The sequence below is a fragment of the Gadus chalcogrammus genome, chromosome 9, assembly GCF_026213295.1.
Source record: "Gadus chalcogrammus isolate NIFS_2021 chromosome 9, NIFS_Gcha_1.0, whole genome shotgun sequence".
NCBI classification, from domain to species: domain Eukaryota; kingdom Metazoa; phylum Chordata; class Actinopteri; order Gadiformes; family Gadidae; genus Gadus; species Gadus chalcogrammus.
The window spans coordinates 16,450,430-16,475,493 of record NC_079420.1 but is presented as its reverse complement, the minus strand read 5'-3'; the positions used below and the strand labels follow the sequence as shown (position 1 = coordinate 16,475,493).

Below are 25,064 nucleotides of genomic sequence, written 5' to 3'. Positions count from 1 at the left end.
ACATTGCATTGCAAACCAAATGTGACATTGTCAAGCGATAAAGGCTAAATTAAATGACTAAATGACCATTATTGAAATTATAATTATATATGATTAAAAAGCAGTTATGCAAAATTTGAACCACATAAACCTTCAGCTAATGGATGAAAGACGACACTGGAGCACAGACACATTGGGTCATACCAGCAGAGACAGCAGTAGCAGTCAGTTCTCTTACTTTGCTCTCTAATAAGCTTGGACTGCACTCTCCATCCTGCACCCCAACTACCAGAACTCAAACTGCTGAGCACCAGACCACAACATTATCATATTCAATTCAGGCTGTCCTCGAATTTAACCTTTTTCATTCTGCCAATAAATCCCTTTGAATCTGAATCAGGAATATAAAAAGGGACAGAGGGAGACAGAGTTGAATGTGGGGGGTGTTTTATCAACACTATTGGAGAGAATAGGACCTGGCCACGATTCCATATGGCATCTGTGACATTTATTTGACAGTTGGAGAGTGTGAGGACCCATACAGAGGAGAAAGATAGCAGGTAAGATAGGGGTTGGTCTTCTGCGTCCCGGAGACTTTATCTCAGAGACGATCAAGCCAGAAGGGGGAAGGCGAGTGAGGTTGAGCCATAATTCTTTTAATTTTCTTTTGTGCGCATATATACTTATTAACTTACTGGTCAAACGCCACAGAGCAAACAGAGACAGTTCTTTGGTGTAACACTGACATCCTCAGCCGCTGAACCAGACCTCTTGCTGCTCCCACTCAAGGTTATTAATTTAGCTGTTAGGAGCAAGGGCAAAATACCCTGTTTTTATGTTCATTCATTTAAGGGAATAGCCTCTAACCCAAGGGGAAACTGTTCATTCATCAGGAAAGTGAGAGTGATCGGTATTCAGCAATTCCACCTTTTCTCTAATGGAAACTATCCGCATCTCTTTATTAAACGTAATGTCATCACTTAATATTCCCTGACAAACTTTCAACAGTAAGCATCAGATTAGCATGTCAAGGGGATACATGAAGCAACTTCATCCATCCAAGGGTGAAATTATGAATGAGTTATCAAAACAAAACAAAATTATGATTATGGATATAAAATGTAATCCATGCTTGATACGTAATATGAAAAGCATTTTAAATTCCTTTTGGATGATGCATTCAGAATTAATTTAATACATTTCTTATTGTGACATATTAACTCGTTTATTTATATTGTCAACAATTATATATTTCATTTATGTCAAATTACAACTTCATGGAATTCTTCAATGGAAGAATTGTTGCATTTCACACACTCTCTCTGAAGTGTGTTTAAATCAAATTGCCCGAGAGTGTTCAACACAAAACCAGGGTAAAATGAATAAAAGAAACACAGCCTTTTGTCCATAACACTTATGAAAAATGTCCCTTGTATGGAATTTGCCAACAATAAAACCTCATACTGAATGTAGTACCGTTTATTTTGGAGAGAATGAATGAGAAACATTCAGAGAATGAGTGGTTTATTGAATGATGCACACTACATTTAGGACAAACCTTCAATAGATAAATGACAGGAACAAACAATTTGTGGGCAGCTATATTCATTGCTATATACTTAGGGTTTTGTTTACATGTATTAAGGCCTATGTTATCCAAAAATATTTGAAAGGTCCATTCAGCAGGAGCATAAAACTAAGATTTATTTCAGTTTTCTCTTTAAACCATCAATAAGGGGGGTGACCATAATCACAACTTGATCCCTTTTCTCACAAACAATACAACTTTAATTATCTTACCAACTTATCTTTTATCTTATCTTATCTTTTAAACATGTATTTTTCTTGCCTTACTAACGCAATGTGTGTGAGAGCAAGCTAGTCATGTCCACGCCCAGAAATGCATAGCCTGGTTAACGTGCTCCATGAAACCGGTCAGGTGAGTGTTATAGTTTCAGCCGGCAGAACTGATTCAACATCTACTGGGACGAACTAGGATGTTGAATCAGGCCAGTGGTTAATGCATTATAAAAAACAAATAGAGAAAAATAGATTTCTTATAACAAAGCTTTGGTCACACTTTTACAGTTCAGCTAAGCAAAGACACCATAACATGGTGGATGCTAATGTACAATAAATACATCTTGGAAGGAAAAAAGAAGCAAGCGTCTCCCACCAAAATTTTCCAAATGGCGTAACCGAAATCTAGGGATGGCATGGCAACAGGATACTAAAGATACAATGCTTTATGCGTGTAAAAATAACATTGCTTCACCTAATGGGTCATATGTCTACTACAGACTTTACAGGTCTGATGAGTAGTGTGGAAATGTGCAATAAGCAAGAGAATACGGTCAAGTGAAATGTGGTATACGGGAGCAATATTTTGGAAAATATATTTTCTTCGGAGGGAGAAAGTCAATGGAAAATAAACAAGATGACCAAATGTACTGATGGGGAGGCCCGCTGTAAAGGGATTACCTCCAGCAACAGAAGCCGGTCACTCAACGTTCCTGTAGCGGGTGAAGAGGTTGTAGAGCACACGCAGGGTGGACTTTAGGTCACAGTTCACGATGTCTGGAGGGAGGGAAAACATGTTGCAATTACAGTGACAAAAGGAAAAATGTATTGGTCCTAATCCCTGGTTAAACAAAACATCACTGTATTATACAATATTTCCATATTAAGATTAACAGGGGCAGAGGCAGAGACACATGATCTGGGAACTACTGCTGCTTTGGGGCTTATATCTGAGCCAATCTGCTTTTCTAGTTGCTAAACACAACAAATTTGAGTTCTGAGATGCCGTCACCGTGTTTGGGAATCCTCATCTCGTCCACCAATCCATACTTGGCAGAAAAACCTCTTCTCACCAGTTTTGAAAGAGCATCTCGACTTGTACTTTCCCCGACTACCAAACTTCCATGCACATCCGCAAGTCTTTGCAGTCCCCGTGAATGATTAATCAACTGTAGGCAGAGATTGCATGAAGTGCAGAAAGGAAAGGGATGTTTTAAGCAGACGAGCCCTACCCTCTGGCCTGGGTTTGGGCCTCTCCAGCCCTCCATCCTGCATCAGCTCGAATGAGAAGGACACGTTGTGGACCTGCGAGAGATGGAGCAGGATTAAAAACAAAAACGTTCACTAGCTTGTCAATCCTAATGTAAAAGGTTAATTTACGTCCCATGAGCTGACGGTCTTCTTCCATCAGCTCCCACTCAATCTTTGAGATTTTACCAAGTACATTGTGGTTTAAGAGAAACATTGAAATATACTCAAATGTTCATAATTCATCGATGCATCTGGTGCCAAAAAGCATTTCCAGAAGGTCGAGATTATTAAAGGTAGCCTAAATTGATTTATACATCCAAATCGTAACACTAATAATTGTTCTTTCCGAAATGTAAATACTGAAAGGCAACATTTGGCATTCAGATATTTAACATGCACAAACACAAACCTGCAAACAAAAGGTGAGTGAATGCACAAAATAAACACAGCACACATGTGTACACAGAGGCTTAGGGTAGCCAGGTGGACAGGTGAGCACGCGCGCACGCAAACACACACAATTACCACGACGACGGTGATAAGAGACTGTGGAAAGTGGGTCGATAAAACCCACAATAAACTGGAGGTCAGCTCAATCCTCAACCTCAGCTTCCTCTGTGGGCAAACAGAGGGGGCCTTGTTCGACACAGGAGGCCTAAGCCTATAGCAGCTGCACAAAACTCAGTCTTCATTAATCATTAGATTTATATCACTGCACCATACTTGCCAACCCTACCCATTTACCAAAGAGTCCCGGTTGTCAATGTCCTCTCTTGTAGTCACCTTGAGGCAACACTCTCCTACAGTTCTCCCGAATTAAGAGAATATCAATGTATTCTTTCTAATATGCCAGTTGTATCTATGTGGCTGGTTAACAGGGATTATCAGAACGTTTGTTAGAAAGTATCAAATGCATAAAACTCCATATTTTGGAAATTGACTTGAATAGTGTTGTTGTAGAAACTACTCTATTGCCAAAACTCATTCAACTTATTAAATTCAACCCTTAATAACTTTCCATATAATAATAATTATATCATATAAAATCAACCATGACCTTGCGAAATACATAATGTGAAGACGATCTAACAACCAAACAAGGAAAGATGCATTGTCTTTTTCTTCCCATTGGCTGCATCCCACCACTGCGTACTAACCAGAGGCCATTAGGCCAGAGATGTACTCGCTTATTTCGCATTAGTCTCTTCTGCCTGTGCTTCATTAACAGGCGGTCATGGCAGCCGCTTGAATAAGGCAGGCAAGACAGAAGGTGGAGTACTACAGAGTTCAGCAACGTACCATAGACGTGTTTGGAGAATGTAAGAGGTCATACAATTACAGTATGTTGATATACCGGGGGGGGGGGGAGGAAGCAATAAAATATAATAAAACATCTAGATAGACCTGTGAAACTGTCTGAACCATCTGTGCACATGTACATTTTTAAAACCACCTATTTCCGAGAACATCTCTTTATACTGGACTTGCGACCAATCAGAAAATAGAATAAAATAAACCTCGAAAATGTCAGCGCTGGAGACATGAGATCAAACAGAGCCCATCTTTCCACTCATCTGTGTGGACAGACACATGATTGTGTTCCTCCCCCACAGGAAGTAGTCATCACACAGGGTTTATCAGGGCTCATGTCATATATGTGGCTATCCAACACAGTGGTGGAGAGAAGGAGAGAGAAGGACATTCAGCTGTGGTACGGATCTACTAACCAAGGCATCAAGCACCAACGACACTATGATCACACACACACACACACACACACTCTCTCTCTCTAAGCCCCCCTAGCCACTCAGCGTTCCCTGTGCAATAGGAGATTACAGATGCTTTGGGGCTGGTGCCTGTTCTTCCAGGCGGAGACTATCTGTGTGTGTGTGTGTGTGTGTGTGTGTGTGTGTGTGTGTGTGTGTGTGTGTGTGTGTGTGTGTGTGTGTGTGTGTGTGTGTGTGTGTGTGTGTGTGTGTGTGTGTGTGTGTGTGTGTGTGTGTGTGCGCTCTTGAGAGTTGATTTGTGCGCACTGTAGCAGTGATGCCCATTCGGCTGCGCGGCTTGGCAGGGCATGTTGGCTGGCAACCAAACACAAGGCTACGGAGGTGTCTGCGTGGATCGCCTGTCCAGAATACCGCGGTACAACAGAGCCCGCTGGAGTGGCTGAAAAGATGCTCGAGCGCTGAATGGAGTCCAAGGGGACAAGGGATGCTATTTATCAGGCCTAGATTTACGGAGGCATTTCTTAAGGAGGGGAATCGGAGGCAGAGACAGGTTGCGATCCCGTGTCCATCAGGTCCCGGTGAACAAGGCGCCGGTATTGTCTACACACTGAGGTTCCCACAGTCATTGTCATGGTTTTCAAGGTGAGAGGTACAGAGGCCGTGGCGATTTGAATGTTCTGTATTAGAGAACGGTAGGGAGACATGAAATGTGTCTCCCTACCACATTTCATTGACATGAAATGTCAAAGAGACATTTGGAAATAATGTTTTGTGTCCGTTAAGGTTTGCCACAGATTCATTTCAGGTTTGATGTGTCTGACCTGACAGTTTCAGCTATCCTTTAAGTGGAAACATTAAAAAATGGCAGAAGTCCTCACAGAAGACTGTAATACAAAACACTAATCATGGAATTGAGGTCAGAAAGCAGTCTAGCTGTACCTTTTGGTCAAAGTTCTCCGGAGTGAGGAAGAAGTTGTAGAGAGGCACAAAATACCCCTCCAGGAGCCCCATCAGCAAGACCAGGTAAACACCATCTGCAAACTATAAAGGCGTCCGCTGGTCAGTACAAAGAGGCCCTAGACTCCGTTTATGACTCACAGATGGGGGGGATAGGCAAGTGACAGGAACACAGCGATTGTTAGTTGTATCATCAAATAGGAGGCCACAGAGTCAAAGCTTGGTGCTAGCAAAGGTAATCAGTAACAGGAAGCAAACGTAGCGATTCCATTAGAGAATATCAATGAAATATAGACATCTGAGATGATGACTGATGGGGACCACAGTCTTTTTCCACAAATATAAATCACTGTGGACCGATGGAAGTCCTTATTTGGGTACTTATGAAATCAAAACATACAAGGTCCATGTCTAGAGTTATTTATACATTTTATAAAATAATATTTTATACTTTATAAATCACGACTAATAGTAATCCATCGTCACTCCTTAAGTATTTTTTGATTTTATTGCAACCAAAAATGAAATGCTTGCAAGGCCTACACCACATATTCAAATATTTGTCGTCAAGGCACTTTAGAGATAACCATAAACCCCACCACTCAATGAATCACAGTCACTCTCTTTATGAATAACAGTGTGTGTGTGTGTGTGTGTGTGTGTGTGTGTGTGTGTGTGTGTGTGTGTGTGTGTGTGTGTGTGTGTGTGTGTGTGTGTGTGTGTGTGTGTGTGTGTGTGTGTGTGTGTGTGTGTGTGTGTGTGTGTGTGTGTGTGTGTGTGTACCTGTGTGTCCAGTTCAGACACCTCAAGGTTCAGTTTGTTCAGGTGTTTGTTCACGAATGTGATCAAAGTCTGAGGACCACAAAGAACAGTCAGTCACCAAGGCTGAAATACTCCTCCTTAATTAAAAAGTGTTTGATTTATTGATCTGCCTTATTAACCTAGCGGCCATCTTGGTTCTAAATGCTAGAGGGGCAAGGGGAGGGGGGGGGCCCGAATGTGGACGATGGCTGCTAGGTGAATAAGCTCCATTGGGTTTTACACAGAACCACGGAAATTGGCAGCATCACGCAAATTTTAAAAATACAACAAACAAAGGGAGATTGTTTAGGGGAGAACTTATTACCTTTTTGACAACATTCAGCTTATCTGGAGCGTGGTCGAACAAGGTGTCAAAAGCATCCCGTTCTAAAGACACATGAGAACATTTGGTCAAAAAAATGCATTAAAAAAATAGAAAATAAAATAATGTATATTGATGGAGGCATACAGTGTCCTTTTAAATAAAACAAAGCATACAAAACATACCATGTCTTCCAGAGAAAGCCCTGGGACAGAAGACATCCATCAAGAGAAGAAACATGGCAGAGATGAGGGGGGGGGGGGGGGAGCAAGAAAATACATCAGCCAAATCAAATGCAAAGGGCCCGTTTGCACTTATGTACAATATCCCACTCTTTGATTTCTGTTCCTCCTGAAGTGAAACGCCTCCAATTCAACCGCAGAGGAATGCTGGGAATGAGCAGCACCTTCAGAGGAATGAGGTGGACAATGGGTCTGTCCGGGGACCCCCTCATGTCAGCTACCACAGAGGGCAGTGTCTTGTGCATTGCCCACGTGGAAAACCACAGAGATATATGGGGCATCACATATGGCATTATACCGTTGTCCTCCGCAGACTGGCGGTCAGGCTGCCTATGGTAGTAGTAGCCTGTTGCCATCATCTCAACAAATTGAAAACTGCTCAGCATGACTTTGTTGTGAGAAGATTGTATGTTTGCATAATGTCTGTATAGGTTTCACTTGCCGGGAAAAGGCAGCCCATTCTTTGCATTGTTGTTGTTGGTTTATGCTGGGATATTATGGTCTGGGGCGAGGTAAGGGCTGGTCAGGTGGCTTGGAGTGTAGGGAATGTTGGGCTTTAAGTGGCCCAGAGGAAGGGATATCACAATGAACAGGCCAGCAAGACATGGCAAGAGCCCCCCCCCCATCCCCCCACACAGACACACACACACACACACACACACACACACACACACACACACACACACACACACACACACACACACACACACACACACACACACACACACACACACACACACACACACACACACACACACACACACGTAATCTGTGATGGCAGAAGCAGGCACGTCTGGGCAGAGGCCTTGATGGTGTGGTAACAGCTGATTTGCCAGTGTGACAGTGTGTGTGTGTGTTTGAATTATTAACATGGCATGTCTATCTACCATGACAAAATGTGTGTGATTGGGTATGTGTGTGTGCGCTTTGGCCTGGGTTTATCTGCACAGCTGCTGCTGTCAGCCTGCAGGACCGCCGCAAAGCGAAAGGGGTGTGTGTGTGTGTGTGTGTGTGTGTGTGTGTGTGTGTGTGTGTGTGTTCCTTTAATTGTCTAATGCTTCCACTTGGCAAGTGTGCCTCCAGACCCCTTCTTCTTACACAATTGCTGGTCATTCATTATTGCACTAGTTGTTCCACAAGGCAGAGGAAAAATGTGTTGACCATAATGGATGTCAGTTGTAGGTAGGCAGGGTATTCAACATTTGAGTGATCCATCGGAGTATTGGCATTTTCATGTCATCCAGTATAATAGATAGCGATGCAACCAAATTAACGTAATAAATGAATGTCCATTCATAGTGCCAGCGTTGTATGCACAGCTGGCTGACTCACTCTGTGTTTCCAGTGATTTCCTCTTGAATCTGCCGGGACTGAAGAATGCCCTCTCTTTTCTGTGGAAAAGCAGCCAATAAAATAAAATGTGTTTGACATGATTGTCATCATCATCATCATCATCATCATAATAATAATAATAATACACACACACACACTCAAAGACACATTCCAGGGAACATGCCAAACCCACCTGGACGACCACTACTTGAATGGAGACATGGTCGGGCAATCGGATTGGAGCACGGAAGTGTTGGGACAGCGCCACCAGCAGGTGCAGGATGGCAACAATGCTCTTGGCGTGGACCGCTGTGGTGGAAGGCTTATATTAAAGGCTTTTCAGTTGCGAGTGTTTTGTTGAACCTAGAAGGTCTTCCAGTTGAGACATGGGACCTTCATATTAGTTGTATGCCTTTTAAAAAGACGGCCTTCAAAAATAAAGCCCAAAAAATACATGTGGCTGTAAAATATGAATTATTTTCCATAGTTATATATATAGTACGCATGATAAAGATGAATGCACGCAGCAAACCCTGCTATGTAGTCCTGCCAAGAACGTGTGTGTGTGTGTGAGTATGTGCATTTGTGCACGTGTGTATGGTTGAGTAATGAAAGAAGAATTGCGATGGAGCGGTCTACATCGGAGCGAAGTATGCTATTTAGGCAGAAATATGACATATTAGAACCACAGGAGGCAAAACAACAAGGATCAATTAAGTGGCCAAAGCCTGCCTTTGATTGTGCCCACTGGTAACTTCAAATTAACAGAGTGGACTAAAAAGAAGCCTATTGGATGGTCAGCGGCCGAGGGAACCTGAGTGAGCAAAATGAGGGTGAAAGCAGGCAGATAAGGCTTTGACCAAGGTAGGGCTGAGCGAAAAGAAGCAAAAAAGGGAATTGATTAGAATGTTTTGCAAAATGAATTACATGCCATGCTATTCTCAGCCCTCAGAGTCCTTTCACTTTTGTGAAAGGATTCATTGCTTGAATTCCATTTTCAAAGAGGCTTTTAAATAAGGGGGAATTTCTAATGGTAAAAAAAATTACAAGTCTTTCATATTTTACTTTCCAGCATCGGGCTTCCACAATAAATTCAATGACGTTCATTTATTAACCCTTTTTTTTTTATGTCTGCCAATCATTTGAGTTATTTGTATGTTGAGCTTAGAGTTTACCTGGCTCAGGTACCCACACAAGATAGAAACTTAACATTTTACTCCAATACTTTATGCCCCTGCTGGAAGGCCTTGGCATACCTGGATCAAGGTAGTAAAGTAGTTTTAAGGTCTAGAAGGTTAGTCTATTAAAGTGTAATAAGCAATGGGGGGGTGGTCTTACAGTCAACATTCCAGCGGATGCTACGGGTAGACACCTTGATGGAGTCGTTGATGCGTTCCAGAACTGTCTGGAGTTTCTGTTTCTGGGCGATCTCCGACTGCGTAACCTCCGCCACGTTCAACTTCTCGCCCTCCAGCTTCTCTGTGGACCAACAGACAAAAAAAAAGTTTAAAAAAAATGTACACGAGCAGACAGCGTTTGAGACAGAAAACCAACGCTCTGAATGGCGAGCCGGATAGCATCAGGTGACACCCGTTTCTTCGTTACACACGGTTACATCAGGAGAGAGGATTACAGTGGATGACACCTGTTACTCCCTTACACAGTGTTGGCATCAGGAGTGAGGACTACAGTGGGTGAAACTGTTACTCCCTTACATAGTGTTGGTATCAGGAGTTAGGACGACAGTGGGTGAAACTGTTACTCCGTTACACAGTGTTGTATCAGGAGTGAGGACTACAGTGGGTGAAACTGTTACTCCGTTACACACTCGCCATCTCCCGCTGAGGAGAAGTGCCGCCGCAGTCGAACACTACCAGATGTTGTCTCTGTGTTTCTTACCGAAGAGTTTCTGCAGGACCTGTCCATCGTACAGGTCTTCCGCCAGGTCCTTAACGATGATCCTCTCTCCCACTAGTACGTCATTGATCCAGTCGATCAATACCTGGACGCAAAAGTACAAACACCAGTCAGAAGTTAGAACAGCTTTACACAAGATGTGTCAAGAAGACCCATTCGTTTTTTATTCCATTTTCATTTTTTGTGAACATGAATTTTGAACCATTAACATCATCACTTGGTCAGGAACTAAGGACTAACGTCACAGCAACTCCAGCATCAGCATTTTCATGAATGCAGAATAACTGGTAGTTAGGTCCTTAATCCTACCTGCTAAAAGTCAGACTTACCCTGATGAGTTCCTGTAGCTTGCGGTCATTCTTGGAGTTAGGGTCCACCATGGTGCGCACTTCATTCTCCTCTAAAGGGGGGTTCGGGGGATGAGACATGGGGGGTTAAAACCAGACCGGAGCACAGGTTTCAGCCACCAGCTGAGATTTGAATAGAAGTACTGGCCGGTGGATTGGTACTACCTAGCATTGTGTCCTCAGGATCCAGCTCATAGTGGGAGGGGCTGAGAGGATGATTGATGGCGTTTATCCCCTCCTCCTGAAGCTCGGACACTGGAAGAGAAGGAGGAGTCAAACTAACTTCATGCCCGACACTGAATGTGCATTATGATCAGTTTGGTATGACATCGTTTGCACCCGGCTTCTGTTCCCCCTCCATGGCTCCAATATTATGAATAATGTGGCCACAGGGGATCACTGCGGCTACTTTGATAATGAAAAAAATAATAATCAGGTGGCATGTCACACATGGCCTTCAATTACAACGAGAACCAAAGACGCAACTTTTAGGATTTAAAAACGCCCATTCTTCAAATTATGACTGTTTTGATTTGACAGTTTTGTTGCTCTGCCTTTCCATGCCGCAATGTGGCAGGGTCTGAAAGGGCCTATGGTGCCATTCTGCTCGTCCTGTCTGACACATTGATTCGTTCCATCTCTGCACATACATTTCACTTCACACACAAACAAAACATTTACATGTACACATATATAATACATACATACATACTATTTATACTGTGTGTGTGTCCATGGAGCCTCCAGAAGAGGCTTCAGGGGTTTGTCGGATCAGCTTGTGTTAGCTTGCACTTCTATACAAAGCTTAGTGTGAACATCACCGCAAATTCACCTCCCAGGAGAGCATCCTTCTAATCAACACCATCCATAAGTGTGCATGTCTGTGTGCCACACACACACACACACACACACACACACACACACACACACACACACACACACACACACACACACACACACACACACACACACACACACACACACACACACACACACACACACACACACACACACACGAACAGAGAACATTAAAACACATTCAGAGCCCCAGTGCTGTATTTTCCCCGTGAAATAAAAAAATAAAGAAATCAACTAGAATTTCACACTACAATAACACCACTAACGGAGTCTGTTAGATCCAATATCCCCTTCGACCTGGGGTGGTGTCAACTCCCCTTGCCTTCCTCCCCACCGCCACCTGCCATGAGCCACGTTTGAGATTCTCCTGTAATGTACATGATTAATTACACAAACCAAAGCACGGAGGAGGAGGCTGAGGAGGTCTATGACACTGACACACAAACACACACCATTGTGTATCTGTGTGTGTGTGTGTGACATAGCCTCTTCCGTGTGTTTCTCACATTGCCATAGTTTGTAAGCTCCCCAGTGAGATTTCTGGGAGGTTTGTTTTGTGAAACGGATCTTGGGCAGGTGAGCGAGATCAGTGCCACACTGCATGCTGCACCACAGGGCCCAGGGCCCGCGGCGGAGGTGGGTCGGAGGGGGGGCTGGCAGGCCGGTACTCCTGGCAGTATACTGGGGCCAACATCATTTTAAGACCTAGTTTGTGGCACACCAAAGGTCGAGGTAGGGGGAGTTTATCCAACTCTTCAGAAAGAGGGAGTCGAATTCTAGTTATGTATTAACTTTAATATTAGGAATAATTAAGGCCTTTGATATTCTGTGAAATCGACGCACCAGTTTTTGTTTACAATTACTGGAATCAAAATCGCCATGCGGTTCAATGAGTGAGTAGTAAAAGATAAGTCTCTCTCAGTCCAATATTTTGACAGTAACAACGTAACGTAACATACGGTTTATCCCTGCCCCCTTCATGGTGGGTTTCAACGCTACTGCAATGGCAGCTGCTTTGTGCGGTGGTGCGTGGGAGGGTGCGTGTGTGACCCGCGATGGGCTCTGACATCATGATGTACTATGGAGAAATGAGCACCCCTCCCTCCCTCCTTTCATCATCTTCCCCATCGTTACATCTTTCATCTCCTTTTCTTCCACTTCCACATCCCCACCCATCTCCCATTTCTCACTCCCAAGCCAATCGGTAGTCTTATCCTAAGCAACCCCCCAGCCCTCTATTCCCTCTATCCACACTGTCTCTGTAGCCACCTGTGTCATAAACGTCCCCGGGAACCTAAATGTAATTAATGGCAAACACAAAAGGGATCCAGCCAAGGGTTCCCATTAAATCATAGGCGTCTGGGTACTATGCATGTTGCTCTTTGTGTTTGATGTTGTGGATGTGTATGTCACATGCGCTGGCCGTCTGTTGAACACAGTCCACAGGAAAAAGATAAAAGTGGGTGTAATGTGATTTGGTGTATGTGCGCTGCTTGAGAGGAAAAATATGGAAACATAAAACTGGGCTCAGCTGGTGAATAGCATCCGGAATGACAACAACAATTCATTCCACAATAAAAACCTACACAAGAGGCCCATGTCATATTGTCCAACAGCAATTTATATAGATATTAATCAAAATGGGGTCAGCAAAAGGACATACCTCTTGTTATTTTTTTTTCAGATTCAAAGAACAAACGGTGTCATAATGACTATGTCAAACATGATTACAGTCTATTTAAATATTACATTACAAATCATCAAACCCCTACCATGAGCAATGAAAAACGATTGGCTGTACATTTCTGCATATCTGAGACTTAAAAAGTAACATTTCACATTCTCCGTGAGAGCAAATGCTAGAATCACCGACAACTATCCTACTACAAGCCAGAAGCCCTGTGTTTACCATTATGTCATCCCTCGGTTATTGGAGTTATAGTGGAGTCAATACCCTACATGGAAACATAGCCCGCGGCACCGCAAAAAATGCGAGTGTGACGCGTTCATTACCGTTTGAGTTTAGGTTATCAAATAAACAATAGGCTACTTTAGTCAACCATATGCCCGTCCATCTGTGTTAAATGAAATTATATCAAAAATAGATATTCAGTAAAATAGACCGAGTGAATCATAGATATTACGGCATACGGCACTCAATGTGTAAGACTCATAACAAATAATTGTTAAACTAATATTGTTGCCCATCTCCGTCGATTATTTTACAGAGCACAGTAAAAATGTTGAATAATGTTCAATGACCAGTCCGGATTGTTTAGTGAAACATAGTTTACCTTCCTTAGCTTTTTTCCTTCTTGCCAGAGTTCCTCCAAGTTTTCCCAAGAACGAATCATCTTTCTTTCTGGAAGACGGTGATTTAGGTGTCGGGGACTTGGGAGAGGACGGAGACTTCTGAGGCGACGAAGCCATCGGTGCAACTTATCCAAGTCGATGGCAAGAAGAAACTTTATGCGAATTAATAGAAAAAGTTTCCGCGGGGCGAAGAAATGAAATCAATGTCCACTCCCTAAAGCGGAAACGGAATTCCAGTTATTTGGAAACGTTGTTCGTTGCATTCCCGTCCCTCCCCTAGGGAGAGGAAAACTAGAGAGCGACTGTATGGCGTATGGCTAATTTTTGTGGAAAGTGGAGGACGTCTGAGCAGAAAGCATTAGGACACGATTTCATGGTATTTCTAATTTTCTAATATTTATTCAATTATGAAGGGGAAATTATTCCGGCCACTTTTAAGAAACTCCACGGTAGACTTTATAATAACAGTATAAAACAATTAGACCTACTGCTGGCATTATCTAGGTCGGATATACATACATAGCCTACTACTGTACATACATACATATATAATGTTGACATATATACTGTATATCTATCAATATATAAAATATATCAATATATATTAATAATATAGATCAATACAATTATATGTTAAACAAGTAAGCAATTTCTGATAATATATGAGAAATAGCTTACTTGTTAACTGTGGAATTTATGAACTCTAAACTCTATACAAATGGTATATTATAAAGAAAACAAAGATTTTAATTTCAAACTTTATTAAATAATTCTTTAACATAAAACAGTTATTTTACGATAAAATCACATACATACCGAACTACAAGTTAACCTTTTTTGACTATTGAAGCCCTTCTCAAGTAAGATCCTGGGTAAATCAGTGTCTATTCATACCGCTCGAGGCAACCCGCCATCTTATATTCTTCCATACATTCTTTGTTCTCTGTGCTCAGCACCGGAGAGCACGCTGTTCAAAGTGCAGGTATCTTCATAAAGACCCATATACAAAAGTTGCCCTTCTACACGGCAGTAGGTCGTGTTGCTTCCCTCTCTATGGAGAGACCTCGGATCGAAAACACAGTGTGTGGGAGTATGACATGCATCATGGTACAGTGTAGCAGGGCACAGCAGGAGTAAAATGACAACATTGATACAATCCATACCATGAAATACTCTATTTGATAACGAAATAGAAGCGATGGCCGACCCCCCCCCCCCCCTGGGCTAGCCCAGCGTGTCTCCCTGGCTGCCTGGCTCGACCCCAGATCCCTCCAGGTTGTCCCACCAGCCCAGGCTCTGGCCGGGGCTCCAGTGGAGCTCGTAGCCCCTGGACAGGCTCTCCAGGTCCCGGTCCTCGTCCCTCTCACTGAGCCGCTGCTCCTCCAGGAGGGAGACCAGGGTGTCCCGGCGCTCCACCGTCCTCATGAGCTCAGACAGGAGCTCCTGCTCCCCCTGCAGCTCCGACGCGCTCTTCGTGGTGTCTGGAGGGACAGGCAATGTGAGCGCCGCTCCACCAAACGAAGGCTGGGTTTGTCTGTGTCTGAGTGGGTCATTCTTTCTGGAAGACGTTTTTGTGTTTGGAGGACTTGGGAGAAGAATTGTGAGGCACGTGTGTGCGCGTGTGTGTGTTTGTTGTACCTTCTATGGCCATCTTGCGTCGTAGATCCTGCTGTAGGCGACACTGTGTGTCCTGCAGCTCCAGCTCTTGAGCACTGGTGTACAGGAAACACAACAATGTGCTGTAAAGCCTGAGCCAGTCTGAGCCCTCTGGTATTTATTAAGTCTGTCTCATACCACTCATCTATACTATAACCTGAGCCAGTTCTCCTCTCTGGTATTTATTAAGACCATCTCATACCACTCATCTATACTTAAACCTGAGCCAGTTCTCCTCTCTGGTATTTATTAAAACCATCTCATACCACTCCTCTATACTAAAACCTGAGCCAGTACAATACTCTCAGGTATTTATTAGGTCTGTCTCATATAGCTGTTGTTAGGCACTTTAACATCCTTTGTCATGATTTGTTTGTCGTCTGTGTCTGCTGTATTGTTGTCTTTTGTTGAACATGATGAAAAGGCAATATTACAATTAGCAATTAGTCACGTGGAGAGTTACTCACAAGATCATGAGCTCGGACTCGTAGCGGGCCAGTCGGTTCTTCTCCAACACCAAGTTGAACCAGGACTGGTGGAGCTGGTTCTCCGTCTCTTCATCTGCCCGTCGGGTCTCCCCTGGGCAGCGACAAAAGAGGAAGCGAGATAGCGTGAGTGAGAGGGAGGGCGCTACTTTTTCAACGCTGTCTAGAAAAACCACGATCACGCTGTTCATTCGCAGAGCATATTTCAATGTTCCTCCACCGAGCCACTTATTGTTGGAGAACCTTTGAATATGTCGGCCTGCTAGTTGACAAAACACCATACTTTGGTGTTTGGTCAACTTTGTGACACAATGAACTTAGGGAATAATGCCCTGCCAGTTACAAGCGAGGGCTACCAATTCAAACTACTTCATTCCCAGCCGACTAATCAAAATAAAAGAAAAAAGAAAAAAGACAAAGAAGACCGTTTGTACATAAAAGAGCAAGCGAGAGATGCCAAGAATAGGAGGATGAGTTAGAGAGCAATGACGTTTGGCGCAGAGTCATGTTTTAGGAGGGAGAAAGAGGAAGAGGGAAATGGACAGGAGCGGGATTGGCAAGATACGATTGAGGAGGAAGAAGTCATGAAAGGGGGATTTGGAGGAGCAGAGTGGAATGAAGGGAGGCATGGAAGCCAAGAGTAACAGATGTTTTTTAATATGGGCATACACGCACATGCACCAACGCACATGCACACATGTGTACCACGCCTTCCAAGTTGACTTAAACTTCAAAGATAAAATAGAAAAAAGTAAAGATAAAAAATACAAATCCTTGTTTCCCATCTGGGAGTTGTGTGCGTGCATGTCTTTATGTGTGTTTGTGAAGCCGTCTATTTGTGTCCTTTACCAGTCTCTCCCCTAAGGCTCTTCTCTAGGGTCACTCCTCTCTCCTCCACCACTCTCTGTCTCTCTCCCACCTCCTCCAGGTGTCTCTGGATCGCCTGGGCAACAGACATCAAAGGACAAGCATATCAGGTTAGATAAAGAAAGACATGAAATGAACAGTAAATCACATCGAAGCAACAGGTGTTTTTCAGGATTGGTATATGAAAGAATAGGATTTATAGCTGGAGAACAATACAGAACACTGCATCATGATACCACTCCAGCCCTGCATTCAAAGATCAGTATTCCATGCATTTTCCATTCCCATTAAGCATTAAGCATTGAGAGAACTGAACAGATCCTGTATTGTTGATGGTAATGCTCTGTTTTTTTTAATAAACATGAGAGTACTGCTTCATTCAATTATTGAGAAAAAATGGCCGGCCGCAACACAAACTCAGTTCCTGCAACAAATTCCGGTCCATACTGGAATTTTTTCGTACTAAAGTACTCCATTGGTCTGATGAGTTGCAGAAAATAAAAAAGGGTCTATTTAAAGTGTCTCTTTTCATGCCGCTATAAGGCACTTCGACACCGACTTAATATAATGATGGTATAACGCCAATCTTTGGTGCTTTTTAAAGATAAGATTGCTCAATATAAGGCTACAAAACAACGGCACAAGCTTTAAAATAAAACGTATAAAGGAGGATACCAACACTTCCCCCCTCCTCCCTACAACTCAAAATAGTTTTCTTTTTCAATATGTGTTAATATGTGTTCGAAACAATCTGAATAACAGGGTACACTTACTTCTATAGAAGAGTACCTGGATTGATATTGTAGTATAGCGCCTGTATTGGACATTATTGTAAGGTATTGAATAGTTTAGCCCTTGTTGTGGATACTATACTTCCAACCTTTGTATCTGATAGTAATCCCACAGACTCTAGGCTGGTTTATTACAGTACCTTTGTTAGATGCTATGCGTTCATCTATTGGAGGCCATAGAAGAGCTCTTGTAATGGATGCTATGTTACCGTACCTGAGCTCTGTGAAGTCTCTTCAGCTGCTCTCTTTTGGCATGCTGGGCCACAGTCTTCTCCTGCTGCTTCCTCTGTCTCTCCAAACTCACCTGAGACAGGGACGAAAGAGTGAGTTGGTGAGTGAGACAGAGAGAATTTAACTACACACCCTTGTCTGTCTGTCTGTCTGTGTGTACATATATTCCGAACACTTCTGTTGCAGTTCTGCCCCTTACCTTCTGATTGGCTGATTGGTAGGGCTCCTCATCGTCGCTGGAGAGGGACTCGTCCAGGTGCTGTTCGCTAGAAGCTAGACAAAAGGACAAAATGATATGATACAGTTAATTGAACAAATCAACAATAAGGTACACCACTGTCTATCTACTAACACCCCAGCACTGACCTTTGTTACGGAGGTTGGCGAGGATGGCCCTGACCTTGTCCTGCCCGTCCACCTCCACGCTCTCGCTCTGGGATGCATCCCTCTTCCGGAGGCGCAGCGAGGAAAAGAAGTTGAGCTTCCTGGGGGGCGGCAGCGTGGCCATGTCGTCTGAGAACGCACCCTCAGCAGAGCCCTGCTGGCCCGCCAGGGAAAGCCCCCGCATCACGGCCGGGAGATCCTTCCCAGACTCGGGCTGGGGCTGGCCAGAACCAAGGCCAAAGAGGCTGTTGGAGGGGACCTTTGGCTTATGGGGGCCCTCGGGTTTGCTGCTGGTGGGGCTGGATAGAATGGAATCAAACAGATGCATGATTATAATTTAATAAGATTAAGTTCCTTTTAGATTTAGAGAAGAACACATGTGTGGAAAAGTCTTGGTACTGACATGATGACGGAGGCGGCAGCATTGAAGCTGCTGGATGTCCTGTTCCCACTGAAGGACTTCCGGAGGGAGTTAGTGAAGAGCTGGAAGGTGGAGAGGGCCGAGGCGGGGGTTTGGTCTGAGATGGGATCCTCTACCCGGCCTACATCTGTCTGAGACTGGTCAGGCTTTGACCTGCTCATAGGTGGTACCTGAGGCAGGTCAAAGACACAGATAGAGGAAAATGTCTTTGTTACTTTGTCCTATATTGATATTGATTCATGTTTTGGAGTAGAGCACAAACTGCATCGTTGAAAGTCAAGGGCACCTCTGAAGAACACCCTCTTCCTTGAACATCTCACAAGCTGAGCTGTGACATTCTGCTGATTTGTGATTATCAACCCCTATTAGTCTAGAACATGGGGGCTCAACCCCCTGGTCAACCACGTATTTTGAGGACCAACGTGTGTGTTTCAAGATGGTCAGGTCCCACATAACTAAGTTAATAACTTAAAATAGAACACACTTTTTTGAGCTTGAGCTTTGTGATATCTACTACTCGTTTAACATCAAATACACCAATGTATAATAATAATTCAAGTTGCGACATGTGCATTTTCTGAAGAAATTGTGTGTGTTTGCATGAGCCAACCTGTGGTGTGCGCAAAATGTCATGCCCGTGCTCACATTCTGATGCTAGCCTTTTTTTCAAGGTTTTCGAAAACGTTCAAGGTTCAGAAAAAATGTCCTTTTGGACACATAATGGATTCAGCTTGTCAAATCTCAAGTCAATTTTGATTCAAGTGTCTACGTAGTCCCATAATAATACTGACAGGAGAACAAATATAAATCAGCTTGTCAATTAAGGCCCAGATACCAAGTTGGGGGTGTGGCCTTTTGGGTTTGAACTCAAGTTATATCGCCCCCTTGTGGTCACAGCGTTAGAAAAGGTTTATGAGACCTACTTACTTTTGGTCGACTTATAAGTCGCTTTGGATAAAAGGCATAAATCTAAGGTCACCAATGGATACGAGCTCAGTCCTGAAGGGCAGCGTATCCTACCTGGTCTTCAAGGCGTGGCGTGGGCATGTCGGGCGTGAGCGGCAGGTCCCAGTCTAGTAGTTTCTGTTTCTCGAACGCCGTCATCATCAGACGCTTCTTGGGGCTGGAGGACGGGACTGGTGCTGTCTCTTCTTCACGTCTGTCACTGCTCACCGGCCTCTTCTCTGCCAGTGCCTTACTGACATCACCACCACCAACCCCACCACTGTTCCCACTCGGAGCCTAAGAACCAGAGGGCTTCCAGTTTTAGGTCTTTCCAAAAAATAAAGACCTTCCAAGACAAACTGGAATGTACACACATTGCACCCATTTCTTTCATACCTATTTCTTAAAAACATTGATGTGGACTCTGATCTGTTTTTGCTGCTGGAAAAACTATGCATTTAATTATTATCATGGTTTATGTGCTGAATTTGTGTGTTGTCCAGTGTACACAACACATAGGACATATGGACTGTCTGTGGCCATACACGTACACTTGGCTTTCCCCCCAAGAGTTGGCCGTCTTTGCTGTCCTCCTCGCGGATTGACTGCCTCCGCACGGCAGACTCTGCTGGCCTAGCCTTGGCCTCGGAGGAGCTCCTCTTAACAAAGAGCAGTGGGAAGGCTGCAGGGACATGAGGGGAGGGAAAACAAACGCTGCATGAAAAGGACTTTGTCCCAGAATGCATTGCATCTGGTTTTGCAAAGTAAATAGAAAAACGTATCTGTTAACGTATCTGGTTTCTGACCTATTTTCTGACCGACCCAACAATAGCCGTTATAGTTATGTAGCCATCTAAGATGACTCCATGGAACCCTTTGAAAAAAAGCGCATATGCACACAAGACAATTCAACCTTCTTTGGAACACAATTGTAGCAACAGCGGTGATTGCTATTAAAATGCTAATAGTAATGATGATGCTAGTAATGGTAATACTAGTTATGGTGATGTATTGACTGTTTATCTGTTGAGGCTATTAAGGATAACCTTCTCCCCAGATACTTGTTGCACCATTACTTAGAACGATTAAATAATGATAAAGGCGAAAATGAGTTTTACACAGATACATTGTAGTGGTTTTTGATAACATTACATCTAGGGTAACATACTGGACTATGTATTTTTTCTCTAGGTTAACAAATCTAATAGTATGGTTTAAAATTTGGAACAAACTTGCGTAACATTTTGTAAGAGAACCAACACAACCAGCGGGTGCTTTGGTAAAAAAGAAAGTAAGTAAGTGTATACTTCTGTGCAACATGTTGATATTGAAGATAAAGCTTTCAAGATTTTCTCATTTTTTGCATGAGAAGGGATTTAACGTGAAAGTACTCTGCTAACCCCTAGTGTCGGACACGTTGCAGTGCAACAGTGCGGCCCCCCCTGCTTCCCTACTCCTACCCACACTCCGTTCTGCTCTTCTTGGAATAAATCTCTATAAGATGCTACATTAAGTTATTTTGACAAATTGTGATTTGTCATTTTTAGCCATTATCAAGCTATGGGAATTAACCCTATGTCTTCATAGTCATCAATAAATTAATAATATTTTTACTCCTTCTAGTTATAAACGACTGACTAGTTATAGCGGTTGCAAAGTAAATAATAAGATGATAGGACGACCCAAGTTTCTAATGTACATTACACAAGCACAGACATCCTACTGGTCTCCAAACCCTGTGCCTGCTTGTGCGTTGGCGTTTCTATATAGACTATAGAACGTGATCTGGGGATGATTACTGAACTGTCTATCGAATGGTTAGTGAGTCGTTCACTAACCAGAGCACGCTTTATAGGCAAGTTGGTTCTCGAGAAGCCAGTGCACAAGCATGCACACAGGGATTGGAGACAGAGGTAGGATATCTATCTATAGTGTACAGAGACAGAGGTAGGATATCTATCTATAGCGTAGAGACGGAGGTAGGATATCTATCTATAGCGTAGAGACGGAGGTAGGATAGGTAGGTTATGTGCAACAGCCCAGCACATGAGGAGGCTGTTTTCACCTGCTCGGATCTTCCTCTTCCATCGGCTGCTTTTGTCTGGGCAGGGGGGGTCGGAGTCTGACAGGTGGGGGTCGGGGGACACAGAAACAAAAGGGAAAGTAGAACTAATGTGTCATCAAGTCAGTTAAGATTGTAGCATTATCACACGTTTTTATGTAGCATCTCCCAGGAACGCAAAGCATCTCGGTTCAGCTGCAGAGGTAGACCAACAGCCAGACAGGTTGCTGGTGTCTAATACAGAGCTGTATGTGTGTACGTATGTATATGGGAATATTTCTGTGTTTGTGAATATGTACCTTCATTTTGCTGGGATGCCAAAATAAATATTCTGGGATTTTGAAGATTGTTAGATAGTTTAAGTTGGTTACTTTATATCAATGTGATGTTATACAGTATATACACACTAAATAAACGCTGGATCTTAGTTAAACAACCAGGAGGGAGAGGCAGACGACTCAGATACCTTTATCAGCTGAGGCCTCCGTAGCTTCCAGCACCTCCTCCACCATGCCTGCTACCGGGCAAGTCCCTGGAAGGCCTTTCTGGGCACCCTGCCCTGAAACCACAAATAACCCTGCATGCCCACCTGAAAGTAAAGACGATGGGTCTAATGGTGAGTCACAGGTAACACATACACACATACAACTGGATAACACCATTTCAGCACCACACCAATACTGTGCTTCTTGAACAGCTCAATACAAATAAATACCCTCAACACTGCATTTACTCTCTCTCCCTGTGTAACATGAATCTATTCCTTATCTAGTCTGTTGATTGAAATGCAACAAGAGGAGATGTGCAATCAACAGTAGTTATGCATGGCCATCCATAAGGTATCATGCATTCAATACTCACAGTCAGTCAACGTCAACAATTTAAAGACATTTCCGGAAGTTATCAAGTATGATTGATAACAAGAAAGCAAAAAACAGAAAAAAATAAATGGTGAAAAAATACTCCCTGTGGAGGGCTGAGTCAGCCATAACAAATACTCAGAAAATGTTGAATACAACAGAAAGGCAGTTCTAAAATTGATGGTGAAGGACCCATTGAGAGTAAGTACGAGAAGAGAACAAGAGAAAGACAACAGGAAAAGCCCACTGGACAGCAGAAATCAGCATGTGTTCAAATCCAGAAATTAAGTTTTTGATTGAGAAGTGTGAATTGAGTTGAGCTTTTGCATTTGCTTGGACGTTTTTAATAGAGACGTCCGTAAACGTTAAGACAGTCTGACACAATCGGGCGAGCCAGCTAAGCTGTACCACTCAAGACAGAATCTGCGAACTTAAGTTATGAGTCAGAAGCAGGCAATCATTTTTTAAAAATAAAGAAGTGTGAACGTTTCTTAAGCCTTTGGACGTGGTGGTTGGTTAAAAGCCATGTTGTTGAAAGTTAAAGTGCATCCGATTTCTCTGGTAGAGATGGGAAGTTCTAACTGGCTACTTCTAAATTCTGACCTTTTAAACCATTGCCTCTTGATGGTTTCTTTACCAATATGCGTAATTTGTAACAAAGGAAGAAGCAGGTCATTCAATTAATTCAATGTTTTATTCTTTCCAAAAGTACAACGTCAATAAATAAATGGAGGAACTGAACAGTTTCTGAACCGTGCAACATAAAATTACAAGGGTGGCAGGGAAAGTTTTAAGGATTAAGCTATTATAGACACAGCTATAAATATAATATATAGAAAATATATATAACAGTTAAGTAGCGTACAGCTAAGCGAAATGCTGCGGCGCTGTACCGCCTAGTACGAAGTGCATGAGAGGGACCTGGAGAGGGGCTGTGTGGGGGCGGGGCCTCCTTCTGGAAAGGGAAGGAACCACAGACGCAAACCACAGACAGAGACCACACAGAACGTGGAGACATACCAGACTGTCAGGAGGGTTTGTGAGGAACGCAGAGCAGAGGGGTTAATCATCGCTCATAAACGGGTATCCAGTCGATTGGATCTGAATTGTGTGTTAGGCAGACAGGAGTTAGACCACGGCACAACGCGACTGTAAGATGGAGAGCAGATAGCTTAAGAACGATCAACTTGCAACTCCTAACTGAATGCAAATCCAAATTATTCTGGGACACGAGACCCCAGGTCTATAGGATAACACACACGTCATGCCAGCACTTGGACCCATGCAGTTTGAGATTTTTTTTGTCTGGGGGAGGTGGTAGAACTATGGAGGCCGGCAGGCAGCCAAAAAGAATCACAGAGAGCTAAGTGACCATAGCAGGCCAAACATCAACTTCCCTGTTGCCGTGAATCAGCCAATCAGAGGATGCAGCATTGGAAACTTGAAAAAGACTGAATGGAATGGAGTGATTAAGAGTAAACATGGAAAAGTCTATAGAGGAATGGAAATAGAAAAAATGGAATGGAATGGCAAAGATAAAGGGGCAAATTAGCATTAACTCGCTGTACTTCATTAAAAAAAAAAAACGATAAAGCTGTAGTACATTTAAGTTACAACACAATGTGACAATTTAAATACGACATCGACAAAAAAAATAATTGGTATCATTGCCTATCCAACAAATATACAATTATTAAGCAAACCATTGTCTTAATAATGATAAAAAAAAGCACCAATAAAATACTGATTTGGCATTTCCATTGCGCATCTCTGTTGCAACATAAACAGGTACCTGGTAAGTCTAGATGCAGAGCAGGCAATAAGAATAGCTTGCATAACCACTCAAGTTATGTAGCAGCATATTGTTTCATAGCTCAGAAAGATTCACTTTGTGTAGCAGCTGTACCAAATACTCAACGATCACAAATGCAAAAAAAACATGCGTTTAACTTTTTACATAAATTGAAATTGTTGTGATTGGTGTATACAGCATATTGAGTGTGCTGAGATTTGTACTTCTGTAAATCTGTAAATTAGAGCAAAAAAAGGGTTTTGTTTTTTTGCCTAATTATATGTTTGTGTAAGCCATGAAATTGACTTGTAAATATTGTGGGCACTTTTGATTATTGACACTAATCTGACTTCATTCTAGATTGGCTGATAGAGAATGTGGATTTCCTCTGGTAGCACTTAAAGAATAAACAAAGTATAGTATAATACTCCAGTATTTAGACAAGGCCTTGAGCCTACTTCAATATACATAATAAAGACACACTGGATAGGTGCATAAAGCCTAAATAAAGGGATACAAACGCCTTTTCATGTTCCGCCTAGTATGCAGCACACACAATTTAGCGTCACATCAGTCTGGTGTACATGCTATTAAAACAGGTTCTGTAGGTAGGATTTACGAGCTATTATTTGAGTGTAATTAGACAGAGTATATACAAACACCAGCTATTGGTGAGTGAAATACACTGTGAGAATATAGGTTAAAAGTCGACTGCGCCTCTATA

At 42.9% G+C, this 25,064-nt stretch overlaps 2 protein-coding genes across 5 annotated transcripts in view; both read right to left on the bottom strand.

The window, feature by feature from the left end:
• Window positions 1–1,188: 1,188 nt before the first annotated feature.
• Window positions 1,189–14,137, bottom strand: LOC130388886 (alpha-parvin). The gene is made up of 13 exons (XM_056598461.1): window positions 13,828–14,137; window positions 10,841–10,930; window positions 10,658–10,728; window positions 10,311–10,413; window positions 9,750–9,890; window positions 8,605–8,720; window positions 8,412–8,470; window positions 7,023–7,042; window positions 6,841–6,902; window positions 6,498–6,566; window positions 5,697–5,798; window positions 3,012–3,084; window positions 1,189–2,556 (listed from the first exon to the last, which is right to left on the bottom strand). The coding sequence occupies exons 1-13, from the start codon at window positions 13,961–13,963 to the stop codon at window positions 2,480–2,482; spliced, it is 1,119 nt and encodes a 372-aa protein (XP_056454436.1). The 5' UTR covers window positions 13,964–14,137; the 3' UTR covers window positions 1,189–2,479.
• Window positions 14,138–14,568: 431 nt separating this feature from the next.
• LOC130388885 (F-actin-monooxygenase mical2b-like) overlaps window positions 14,569–25,064 on the bottom strand; it is a 37,923-nt gene continuing 27,427 nt past the window's right edge. The window contains exons 26-37 of one of the 4 annotated variants that reach the window (XM_056598456.1): window positions 22,155–22,277; window positions 21,692–21,748; window positions 20,178–20,308; window positions 19,702–19,923; window positions 18,664–18,851; window positions 18,243–18,559; window positions 18,076–18,149; window positions 17,860–17,949; window positions 16,837–16,930; window positions 15,970–16,081; window positions 15,485–15,558; window positions 14,569–15,327 (exon numbers count right to left, since the gene is read on the bottom strand). In XM_056598456.1, the coding sequence (XP_056454431.1) occupies window positions 15,071–15,327; window positions 15,485–15,558; window positions 15,970–16,081; window positions 16,837–16,930; window positions 17,860–17,949; window positions 18,076–18,149; window positions 18,243–18,559; window positions 18,664–18,851; window positions 19,702–19,923; window positions 20,178–20,308; window positions 21,692–21,748; window positions 22,155–22,277 (1,739 nt within the window). In that variant the 3' untranslated portion in view covers window positions 14,569–15,070. Of the gene's footprint in view, window positions 15,328–15,484; window positions 15,559–15,969; window positions 16,082–16,836; window positions 16,931–17,859; window positions 17,950–18,075; window positions 18,150–18,242; window positions 18,560–18,663; window positions 18,852–19,701; window positions 19,924–20,177; window positions 20,309–21,691; window positions 21,749–22,154; window positions 23,504–25,064 lie in introns of those variants that run through there. The other 3 variants (XM_056598457.1, XM_056598458.1, XM_056598459.1) reach the window with 3 other exon arrangements.

What these genes read in the sequence shown, in the direction of transcription:
- LOC130388886 (XM_056598461.1), bottom strand. Translation starts at nt 13,963, where the DNA reads ATGGCTTCGTCGCCTCAGAAGTCTCCGTCCTCTCCCAAGTCCCCGACA. An exon ending in CATCCGCTGGAATGTTGACT is followed by an intron (nt 8,721 to 9,749) that starts GTAAGACCACCC and finishes CTTCCACCACAG; the next exon opens with CGGTCCACGCCAAGAGCATT. An exon ending in TTCAAGTAGTGGTCGTCCAG is followed by an intron (nt 8,471 to 8,604) that starts GTGGGTTTGGCA and finishes GCTTTTCCACAG; the next exon opens with AAAAGAGAGGGCATTCTTCA.